Source organism: Carya illinoinensis, chromosome 12, assembly GCF_018687715.1.
Source record: "Carya illinoinensis cultivar Pawnee chromosome 12, C.illinoinensisPawnee_v1, whole genome shotgun sequence".
NCBI lineage: Eukaryota > Viridiplantae > Streptophyta > Magnoliopsida > Fagales > Juglandaceae > Carya > Carya illinoinensis.
The window spans coordinates 23,817,937-23,827,338 of NC_056763.1; the positions used below are offsets into that span (position 1 = coordinate 23,817,937).

At 37.1% G+C, this 9,402-nt stretch overlaps 2 protein-coding genes across 4 annotated transcripts; both read right to left on the reverse strand.

Moving 5' to 3' along the window:
- Positions 1–623: 623 nt before the first annotated feature.
- On the reverse strand, positions 624–2,012 carry LOC122289856 (RING-H2 finger protein ATL29). The gene has a single exon (XM_043097206.1). It carries the CDS (start codon positions 1,694–1,696, stop codon positions 758–760), a length of 939 nt encoding a protein of 312 aa, XP_042953140.1. The 5' UTR covers positions 1,697–2,012; the 3' UTR covers positions 624–757.
- Positions 2,013–2,799: 787 nt separating this feature from the next.
- LOC122289855 (zinc finger CCCH domain-containing protein 12-like) lies at positions 2,800–7,288 on the reverse strand. Of its 3 annotated transcripts, none has more exons than XR_006236243.1 (3): positions 5,837–7,288; positions 3,557–4,155; positions 2,800–3,155 (listed from the first exon to the last, which is right to left on the reverse strand). XR_006236243.1 is itself a non-coding variant. In XM_043097205.1 (2 exons), exons 1-2 carry the CDS (start codon positions 6,648–6,650, stop codon positions 3,875–3,877), a joined length of 1,095 nt encoding a protein of 364 aa, XP_042953139.1. In that variant the 5' UTR covers positions 6,651–7,288; the 3' UTR covers positions 3,401–3,874. The 3 variants fall into 3 exon arrangements, 1 of the variants encoding a protein (XP_042953139.1); XR_006236242.1 differs by having other exon boundaries at positions 2,800–3,274; XM_043097205.1 differs by lacking the exon at positions 2,800–3,155 and having other exon boundaries at positions 3,401–4,155.
- Between the last annotated feature and the right edge of the window lie 2,114 nt (positions 7,289–9,402).

Sequence of the window (9,402 nt, forward strand, 5' to 3'; positions counted from 1 at the left end):
TATATTATTAAGAAAAAAAATTAAAAAAAATCAATAAATCATCGGTAAACGTACAAACAGCATTATCTTATTTTTATCCGTCTGATGTATTGCTGACTTGGAAAATGGGACTTATTATAATTGTTAAAAAGTTAAATACTCATATTTTTTTTTAGTAATATTGATGTGTTGAATGTACTAGAAAGAATAAAAATTTTATATGCAGTTTATTTTAATTTATGTACTATTTTATGTATTTTATTAATATAATTGGTTATATTTTAAAAAAATTGATACAATTAATCATATTAATAAAATATATAAAAATAATTTTATTAAAATAAAAAATAATATTTACAATAGTAAAATAAGCAAATGCCATGTAATCCTTTAAAAAAATAAATAAATATAAAATTTATGTAAAAAATATTAATTTTTAAATAATAAACTTTTTTATTTTTAAAATAATTATATAATATATATGTATTCTACAATTATATATAACATTAAGTATCATCATTTTCTACGTCGGGATCGATTTTTTCACCATTAATTCGAAATTGTGTGTACACCGTACACGTCTGTTCTCTTAAGATCGCTTACAAATTCAAGAAAAATGAAGATGGATAGAAAGAGGACGTGTGTAGAAAACATATGATCTTCGATGTCCTATTTGTTTTACACTGAAAATTAATTAATTTCCAAAGATAATGTCAAATCTAGTACTGTTTGCAAAAGGGGCAAAGAAAACAAAGACATTAATTACACGAAACAATTTTTAAACTTTGTTCATGATGTTTCCGCCGGATGAGCTGCACTCCCGATATGGTACCTCGCCGAAGCCTCCATTTCCGGCCGCCTCGATATGGCCACAGAATTCACCAAATGTCGAACAGCTTTTAGCGATGTTGTGTCCTCTGATCACGAGTTCTACCTTTACATGCTCTGGCAATCTCAGTGTAAACCTATCTTCCTCGTCTTCTCTTCTCCTGACTATAGAATGCCCCGTCGAGTGTGACTTTGAAAATCTTTCGAGTCTTTCCAATCTTTTATCATCATCATCATCATTTTGCTGCGCCTTAGATGCATTTTCATGGCTGCTTGCTTCTCCAGATTCTGCGCTCTCATCATTCTCGTCTTCTTTTACATCAATGCGTACGGCATCATGATCTGATGATGAACGATGTTCAGTAGTACTATTGCCATGTTCAACGTCGTGCATGGCGTTATGATCGACGAGCTCCATGGATTTTTCCAACGAGTCAGGCGGCGGCAAATCGAGGTTTCCACGACAAACCGGACACGTTTTATGGGATTCTAGCCAGAGGTCGATGCATTCTTGATGAAAAACATGGTAACAGACAGTCAAAAGGCGAAGCAGACTGTCATCCTCGAATTCCACCAAGCATATTGCACATTCTAGACCGTATTTTTCCTCGCGGAAATCCTTGACACTCGAGTATACAAATGTTGGGAAGGATTGTATCAGAGAAGGGTCGAGGCCACTGATGACAGATGGATCGCTGGAAACAAAGTTGCGGGAGGGTAATCGACGGATTTGCCACGTGCTAGACATGTTCTCAATGAAACATCTACAGAAATATACAGAGAAGAACCCTAGAAAGAAGAAAATCAGGAGGATTACTATGAGAATTAAAGTTATAGGAGGGGAGGAAGCATAGTCATCATATGATGGTGGATGGGGACTCATTGGCATCGCCTGATCAAAGGAAGGGATCCCGAACTCGAAGAGCTTAACCAGAGGGTGGCCGGAGGGTGGCTAGTTCCGGCCTGTGTTGTTTGCATGGATGGGAGGAATAGACCAAAAGAAGATAAATGAAGGGTTGGAAAAGAAATGCTAATTTTTTTGTTGGGTGGTTGTTTGATAAACTAGTTTTGAGGGGAGTGGAAGGAGGGAAACAGGGAGGCATGTCCCTGTGAGCATTCAAAATGGTGGCTTAATTTGGGATGCTGATGTGTATTATTGGTTTTCAGCTAAGCTATTATTGAACGAGTCCTTGTGACACCTGAGAATGAGGGTTTTGCTCTGAAGACTGGACAAGCCACGTGGCCGTCTTTACAAAAATCTCTCCTTTTGTAAACTATTTGTGCATGCGTCTTAATTAGTAAATTTTAGAACCATGACAGAGGCAAAGAGGTCCACACAAGCTCCACACAGGAGTCTAAGTATGCCTATGTGGCATGTCATGCGATCGTTAATCGATCAACTGTCAACATTTGGCTATTTATTGATTCGACATGGTAATGTCTGTGCAAAACATTCATGGGTTTATAGACATTTTGATGGTTTGGTCAAAGAAAACTTTAGGCTGATACGTTGAGTAGCTAGCGATCAACCTCTGCCAAGAACGGAGTGAAATACTCTCCTTACAACTAAGCATGCCAACCTTATGGTTTCCATCGTGTTTTAAAAATAGGACCTTTTGTTTTAATTCCCACCATTCATTTTTTTTTTTATTGACTAATTAACCATCTCAGGCTCCTTTCTAGAACGGCTCGTTCTATCGTTGATATAAAAAGACCGTTAGTTTCTCATCAAACCTAAATGCATCGCCATCATTATCTGCTGACCGTAATCAGAAGATTTAAAACTGCTCAATCAACTACAAACCAAGTTTAAAGGTTTAAAGGAATTCATTTCCTTTTCAACTAATTGTTAGAAACTGAACATTTACATCGATTGTAAAGGAGATATGTCAATTAGATTATACCTATTCGGAGTTTGGTGCATCATTGAATAATCTAAATAAGGCTACATTAATCTAAGTAAAGGAAACAAGACAATTTAGATCGAGGAGATCAGCCGAGAACGAAATACTTGCATTAAATAATGGGGTATAAAAATACAATTCAGTTAAGACTTGTGCAGCCAAAAACAACCTACCATGTACAGAAACTGCAGCTACTAAATAAGAACACAAGTACAGTAAATTGATACAGAATGTCTGTTTAAAGGAGCATCTTTGAGATTCTTGCAGGCAATGAGTTCATAGACAGTTTCATTCGTTCGATCTAACTTTCTGTTTTTCCTCTGAAGTCGGAAAAGCCCGAGTTGAGCATCCATCAGACTTTCTTCAAGTATAACGGTGCCTCGTAATCTCTTGCCAAATGCATTAAGAAGGCCACGGCCATGGAATGAATTCTCTTCCTGATGTCTACACAAGCAATTCTTATAGATATTTTGTTGATATGATCATCTTCAGGGTATAAACTTTGACATAAATCCATTTAGGGCATTAATTTTCCCACATCCACATAATGCTCCTTTCATTTGCTGGAGATTAAGAACCTTTCCATGTTGAATATATGTGTATATATATATATATATATATCTCCCTCCAAAATCAAAGTGACCATGTGAGTGTGTGTATGAGAGAGAGCCAGATAGAGAGACACGATAAAGACAGAAAGCCAGGGTAAGAACATTATTTGTAATTGTAACAAAGTGGTACAAAGATTGCTGTCATTTTTTTGGATGAAGAAAAGGTCATCTGGTGATTAAATAAGAGAAAAGAGAGAAACTACAAAAGGTAATACAAGCTTCATATTTTCAAACCTGAAGATGATGTGGCTGAGACTCCCAACAATAAGGCTTCTACTGAAACTTGAAGCTACGTGTTGACGCCATGCCCTCACCAAGGAGATTAAAGTACCGTGTGGTGGAGGCTGATTTCTTACTATCCAGTGTCCATCTTCAGCATTTGACACAATGCCCTCACTAAGGAGATTAAAGTACTCTATGATGGAGATTGTTCTAACTGCTGATATTCAGCATTTGACACCATGCACCCACTAAGGAGATTGAAGTATTCTGTGATGGAGATTGATTCCTTAATGCCAATCTTCAACATTTCCTGACAGGGCTTTCCAATTTTTATTCGATGTCATCAATCCAGTCACCATATATCCTGCTGATTTTATCTGGACCCTTCCATTTCTGTTGAGTTCTCTGCCCCGGCCTCTGAATTGCAACAGAAGACCTTTGTGATGGAACTCCGATATGAAAAACATCAGAATGAGGAACTGAAGGGACCGATGCTACCAGAGTATCTGCCGAAGTTTTTGAAGGTACTCCTCCCTGCTTTGAGTCGGGAGGTGCAGATGAAGAATCTCTAGTATCTCCCTCCATAAGCCCACCTCCATATCGGTGCAATTCTGCGGTGAAACAAGATTTCCAAAGTCAAAGATAGAACGCATTTTTCCCTCTCCCATCATGATATACAAACGAAAAAAAGATTCACGATTATTATGTTTGTCTTTCAGTCCAATCAAGCATGACACTGAGCTGAACAGGGGAATGTAACAGATTTAGTGCAGTCTCAGTACTGATTGAGTAAGGTAGAATAGGTAAGTGCACCCACTCGTTGTTAAAGAAATCTTCGGGACACTACTTTTCAATAGCATAGCAGTCTTAATTCAAGTAGTTAATAAGCATCAACATGCGAGGATTTTTATTGAGTTCAACGGCGTAAGGTAAAGCAATTCACGTCCCCAATATAAAGACATAAACCAACAAACACACCTACTGATGTCTGTCATGCTTTGCAACAAAAAATACCTGCATCAGGATTACTAAAAAGAAAATGTCCTCGCTAAAGAGACCAAAGGTCACCATTATAACAGCATTGGTTAGCCAAAATGAATAAGGTCCAACCAATTTTCTGAATTGATAAAAGCTTAGGCACTTAATCAAACAGGGTTTAAGCTATCTATTAAGGTGCATGCCCCATGTCTGCCTCCCTGAATAAAGGCGTAGACTTCCCCTACACTTTAAACCACAAGTTAAAGCCACCATGAGCAGCACAAGAGCTAAATGACTCGAGGTGGAAGTGAGCATCTCTCTAAAAGCTGTTGCAGATTGGTATTGCATTTGTAATAAAACGTTTTGGGTAGTAAATCACATAATTTGGTTAAGCCTTTGACAACAACAAAATAAATAGGAAAACGCATTCCATAAAAAAAATGCCTCAACGGACTTAGGAATTTATATAAAATCTTGCTTTGACAAACGGTTAGAAAAGGAAAAAAAAGATTCATCCAAACTTGCATAGAGGAACTTCATCCAAACTGCTATGTTGTGTTATCTAAAACACTTCAAATGCTTTTGCATCATTTGACTATCGCATGACATTTTAACTCGGACTGTTTCATCAAAGCATTTTCTCTCTCTGAAAAATTGGGGGGGAAGACAAAGGGGCATACATTTCTTGACTATATTGCAGAAAACAAGAATTTTCTTTGCTGCCGAAGGATTTATAATAGTTAGGCAAAGCATCTGCACCAATATTAAAACTTGAGTCGGCCAAGGAGTTCCACTAGGCATTACATGTGGTTAAACCATGTGCGATAAGGCAGGTCTAGGGATAGGCTGTTTGGATCTGTCTAGCTTTCAAATCTCCCAAAAAAAATTTTGAGGGAAAGAAAAAAAATGTTGAAAACAGAAGACTAGGTAGAAATGTTCTACGGTTGAAGCATTTTCCAATCAAGAAGAAAGTCGACTCTAAAATTATCTTTTGGGAACTGAAATATCCAAACATCCATGTGATTAAAGCAGATACCTCCTCAGACCGGAAGTTAAAAAGCAAATGGTACGTTCTTCTTTCTTCAAGTAAATACATGACAATTATTCGATCAGGAGGTTATGTTGTACAATCTATCAGAAGAATTACGTTCGTCTATCTTCTTTCTTAAACTAAAGCAAGCATTTCGAACTCTGACAAAAAAACATATGGATTATAAAAACAGTTACCAGCTAACAAATACAACACATAAACAACATCGCCAACAAAATGTCCTCGCATATTAGCAAAAATGGAAAGAACAGAGCCACTCATACCTGCCGCACCATGAGCAAAATGGCATTTGCTTCCAAATGGGCAATACCCCGTCAACTCCCACTTGTTGCAAATCCTTGTTTTCCAATTTGATGGTTTGGCATTCTGCCCACTGGCACTCCCGGCAGCAGCACCACCGCCGCCACTGCGCCCAGTGCTGCCGCCGCCGCCGCCATCACCACCACCACCACCACCATAGCCACCAGGCCCCAAACTTATAGCCACGCTCTCTCGATTCTTCGACTGCTCGTCGTGAAGGAACGTGCAATTATCTCCATAGGGGCACCCCTCCTCTGTGTAGAATTTCTTGCAATGCCGCCCCTTAAAAGACCTCGGCGTCTCCACCACAAAATTAAAGGATCCCAACGACGGTATCTGATACTCCTCCCTCGGCTCAGATGAAACCACCGCCTTCTCCTCCTCATGAGCCGCCACGATATCCTGCCAATTCGGAGGAGGCCGCCGAAGCTCTTCAATGCTGTGGGCGAAATTACAATTAGTTATATATGGGCACGTCCCGCCGCGGAACTTGCAACAAAGTTTGGTCTTGAAAAACATTTTCCCGATAGCTTTGGATCGATTGGAAGAAGTCACATCCTGGGAATTCCTCGATTTCTTGTTCAGGGGTTCGCTCCCGGAGCGACTCTGTGATTGCCTCTGGTCGTAATTCGAGTTGGTCGAAGGCGTGTCGTCGCCATTGTTGTTCCAGGCTCGGTAATCGTCCTCCGTCGCCCACATGGCATGGTCGCCGCCAGACCAGCTGTCCGGACCACTTCCGGTAATTACTTCGACCACGTTGCCGCTGGAGAAATCCATTGGCAAAAGAAGAAGGTGCAATTCTCTTTCCTCAAAACCCTAAAGTGCTGATCAGAGTAGTTGAAATTGCCAGAGATTGAGAGAAAAAGACGGGAAAGTGATCGAATTTCAACGACTTGAGAAACGGGTCTTTCACCATTTTGACAAATCTAACTCTAGATTACATAGATTCTCTGGGTTGCAAGAGTTCCCAAAGGAAAAGAAGAAGAGATGACTAAACTCTTCCGAACAACAACGACAAGAGTAAGCGGATCTTAACGGATAGAAGAAAGATACATAATTTGAGAGAGTTTCCAAAATGGGAAGTGGGGTTAGATCCACAACATCGAGAAACGAAGACAAAAATCAGGGAAACCACGTACAAAATGTTGGCAAAAAAGAAGAAAATCCTTCTAGGAATAGATGTTTCCTTCCACTCGTTACTCAGCACGGATGGTGTTGGTTATAGATTGAAAAGAAAGAATTGAAATTTAGAGAGAGATTTAGGACATGGAGCGGGCAACTGAGAGATCAAAGACAAGCCTCCCAGTCTCCCTCCCCCCCACCCCACAAATAAAGGAGGAGAAAGATAATTTTTCCAAGAATTAACGCATCGGTGAAGATGGTGTGATGGTGTTGGCGGATGAAGTGAAAAAATAGAAGAGATCGTGTACTTGAGGAAGCTGGGGAGGGGTCCATTACATTGTCGTCATTTTGTGGGGCATTTATATTGGTGCAGCATTGTTGACTTCGGGGTTTTTTTTATGACTGTGTCAGAAATTGCAGTCATTGATCTGCCGCTCTGTGTCCTCAAATCTGCAAAGCAGATGGGCTAGGGAAGAAGATGGGCCGTTCTGTGCAGCCTTTTAGCCTAATGCTGGCCTAGTAATTCAGAAGGTTTGTCATTAATATTAGGATAATGATAGGGATATCGCTAACTTTTTTTTTTTTTTTTAACAGAAAGAAATTATATTGTGAATTTTATTTATTTTTTTAAAATATTTAAAAGTGTTAAAAAAATGATATGAAAAAAATAAAAATAAAAAAAATTTTAAATATTTTTTTATATCATTTTTTTATCACTTTTAAATATTTTTTAAAAATAAATAAAATTCACAATATAATTAAATATAATTTTCTTAATCTTTCTGTAAAAAAAAATTCAAAAAAAAAAAAAGAAGGAAGCAGGACAAGTTAGCAGGATCCCCCAGCGAGATCCCTAGCATTATCCTTAATATTAGCATCTCAGAGTGGTGCTTTTTAGCCTGAGTAGCACCGCTCCCGCCGGCATATTTATGTTTTTTTTAATATATTTAAATATTTTTAAAAAATAAAAAATATTAATATATTTAAAATTATTTTTTTAATCATTAAATAAAAAATTAATTAATTTTTACTGAGCAGTACACTTGAACTGTACGTACCAAGCGGCATTCTAGGATTTAAAATGATAAAAGGTTTAAGAAACATAAATAATAATAAATCTTTTGAGTTATCATTGTTAATGGTATATTTAGTAAAATTTAGAGGGATGATATAAATGTTGTGTGCAGTGGTAACCTAAATCAATATATGAAGCCAAAATAAATAAAAACCCAACATATCTACCAAAAACCAATTAAATTAGGCATATCTATTAATCTAAAAACTTTAAGAATAAGTTGCGAAGAAGAATAAGAAGGTTGCACAGCAGTTAAAAAAAATGAAGAGGAGAAGAGGAATAAACAAGAGAAAGAAATAGACGAGATGAGGAGGGGAAGAGAAGAGTAGATGATGACGAGGATGATGGAATGGGAGGAGTTGAGAAAAATGAAGGGAAAATTAGAAATTTTAGGTTTATAATATATATAATCCCCAATAGAAGGAATAATTGTTGAAGGTGAGAGTACACCGTATTTTAAATGAACCTTATAACAAAAACAAATAATTAATAAAAAGTATACCTTAGTGAAGTTTTCAAAATGTTTTTTAAATTTTATAATAACGGACCAAATTTTATTCATTAAAAGAGGATATACAAAGTTAACTTAAAACTAAGAAAATATTAATAGCTTTTTAGCACACTTTTGTGACTGACATGATCTAGTCCAGATGACAGATTTCAAAAGACCTAAATCTAAGAGATAACACAACTCTATCATGAACTCTATCCACAATAAAGTTAACAGTAATCGGATAACAAAGTCCCATATTCTGACTAAGCAGAGTAAGGTGCACCAACACCACCATAAGTACCGCCTAAGCGGATGGGGGACCACTCCATTCAGACTAAGGTCTGAAAACACACTATTTTTTAGATTTTTATTTTTTTTAAAGTAAGGATAGGACATGAAATAAAATACAATAAAAAAACACTATGAAAACTAGAAAAATAGTGCTCTAGGAAGCTACTGTGTCGCGTACAGTACATGTGCCATTCTGGAAAGAAAATAACAGTCAATCTTGAAAGTCTTCAAAATGTTAGACACGACTACTCCAACAAAATTTATGCACCTTCTTATCTAATGAAACGAAGACCAAAATATATAGAACACGGTTTATAGGGACAAAACATATATAATAAGCATTCTATCTTTTTATAATTATTTCTTCAGTTATTACAATATGTTATATTGTCCGAAATGCAACAATAACAACTTGGCAAAGTTGTACGTTTATTGAAAAAAGTCACCTCTAGGACCCGAATAAAACTAATTAAACTTTTCTAGATACAACTTCAACCGAATTAACAACAAACAAGAGATAAAAAAGAGAGATATACTCAAAAGTAAGA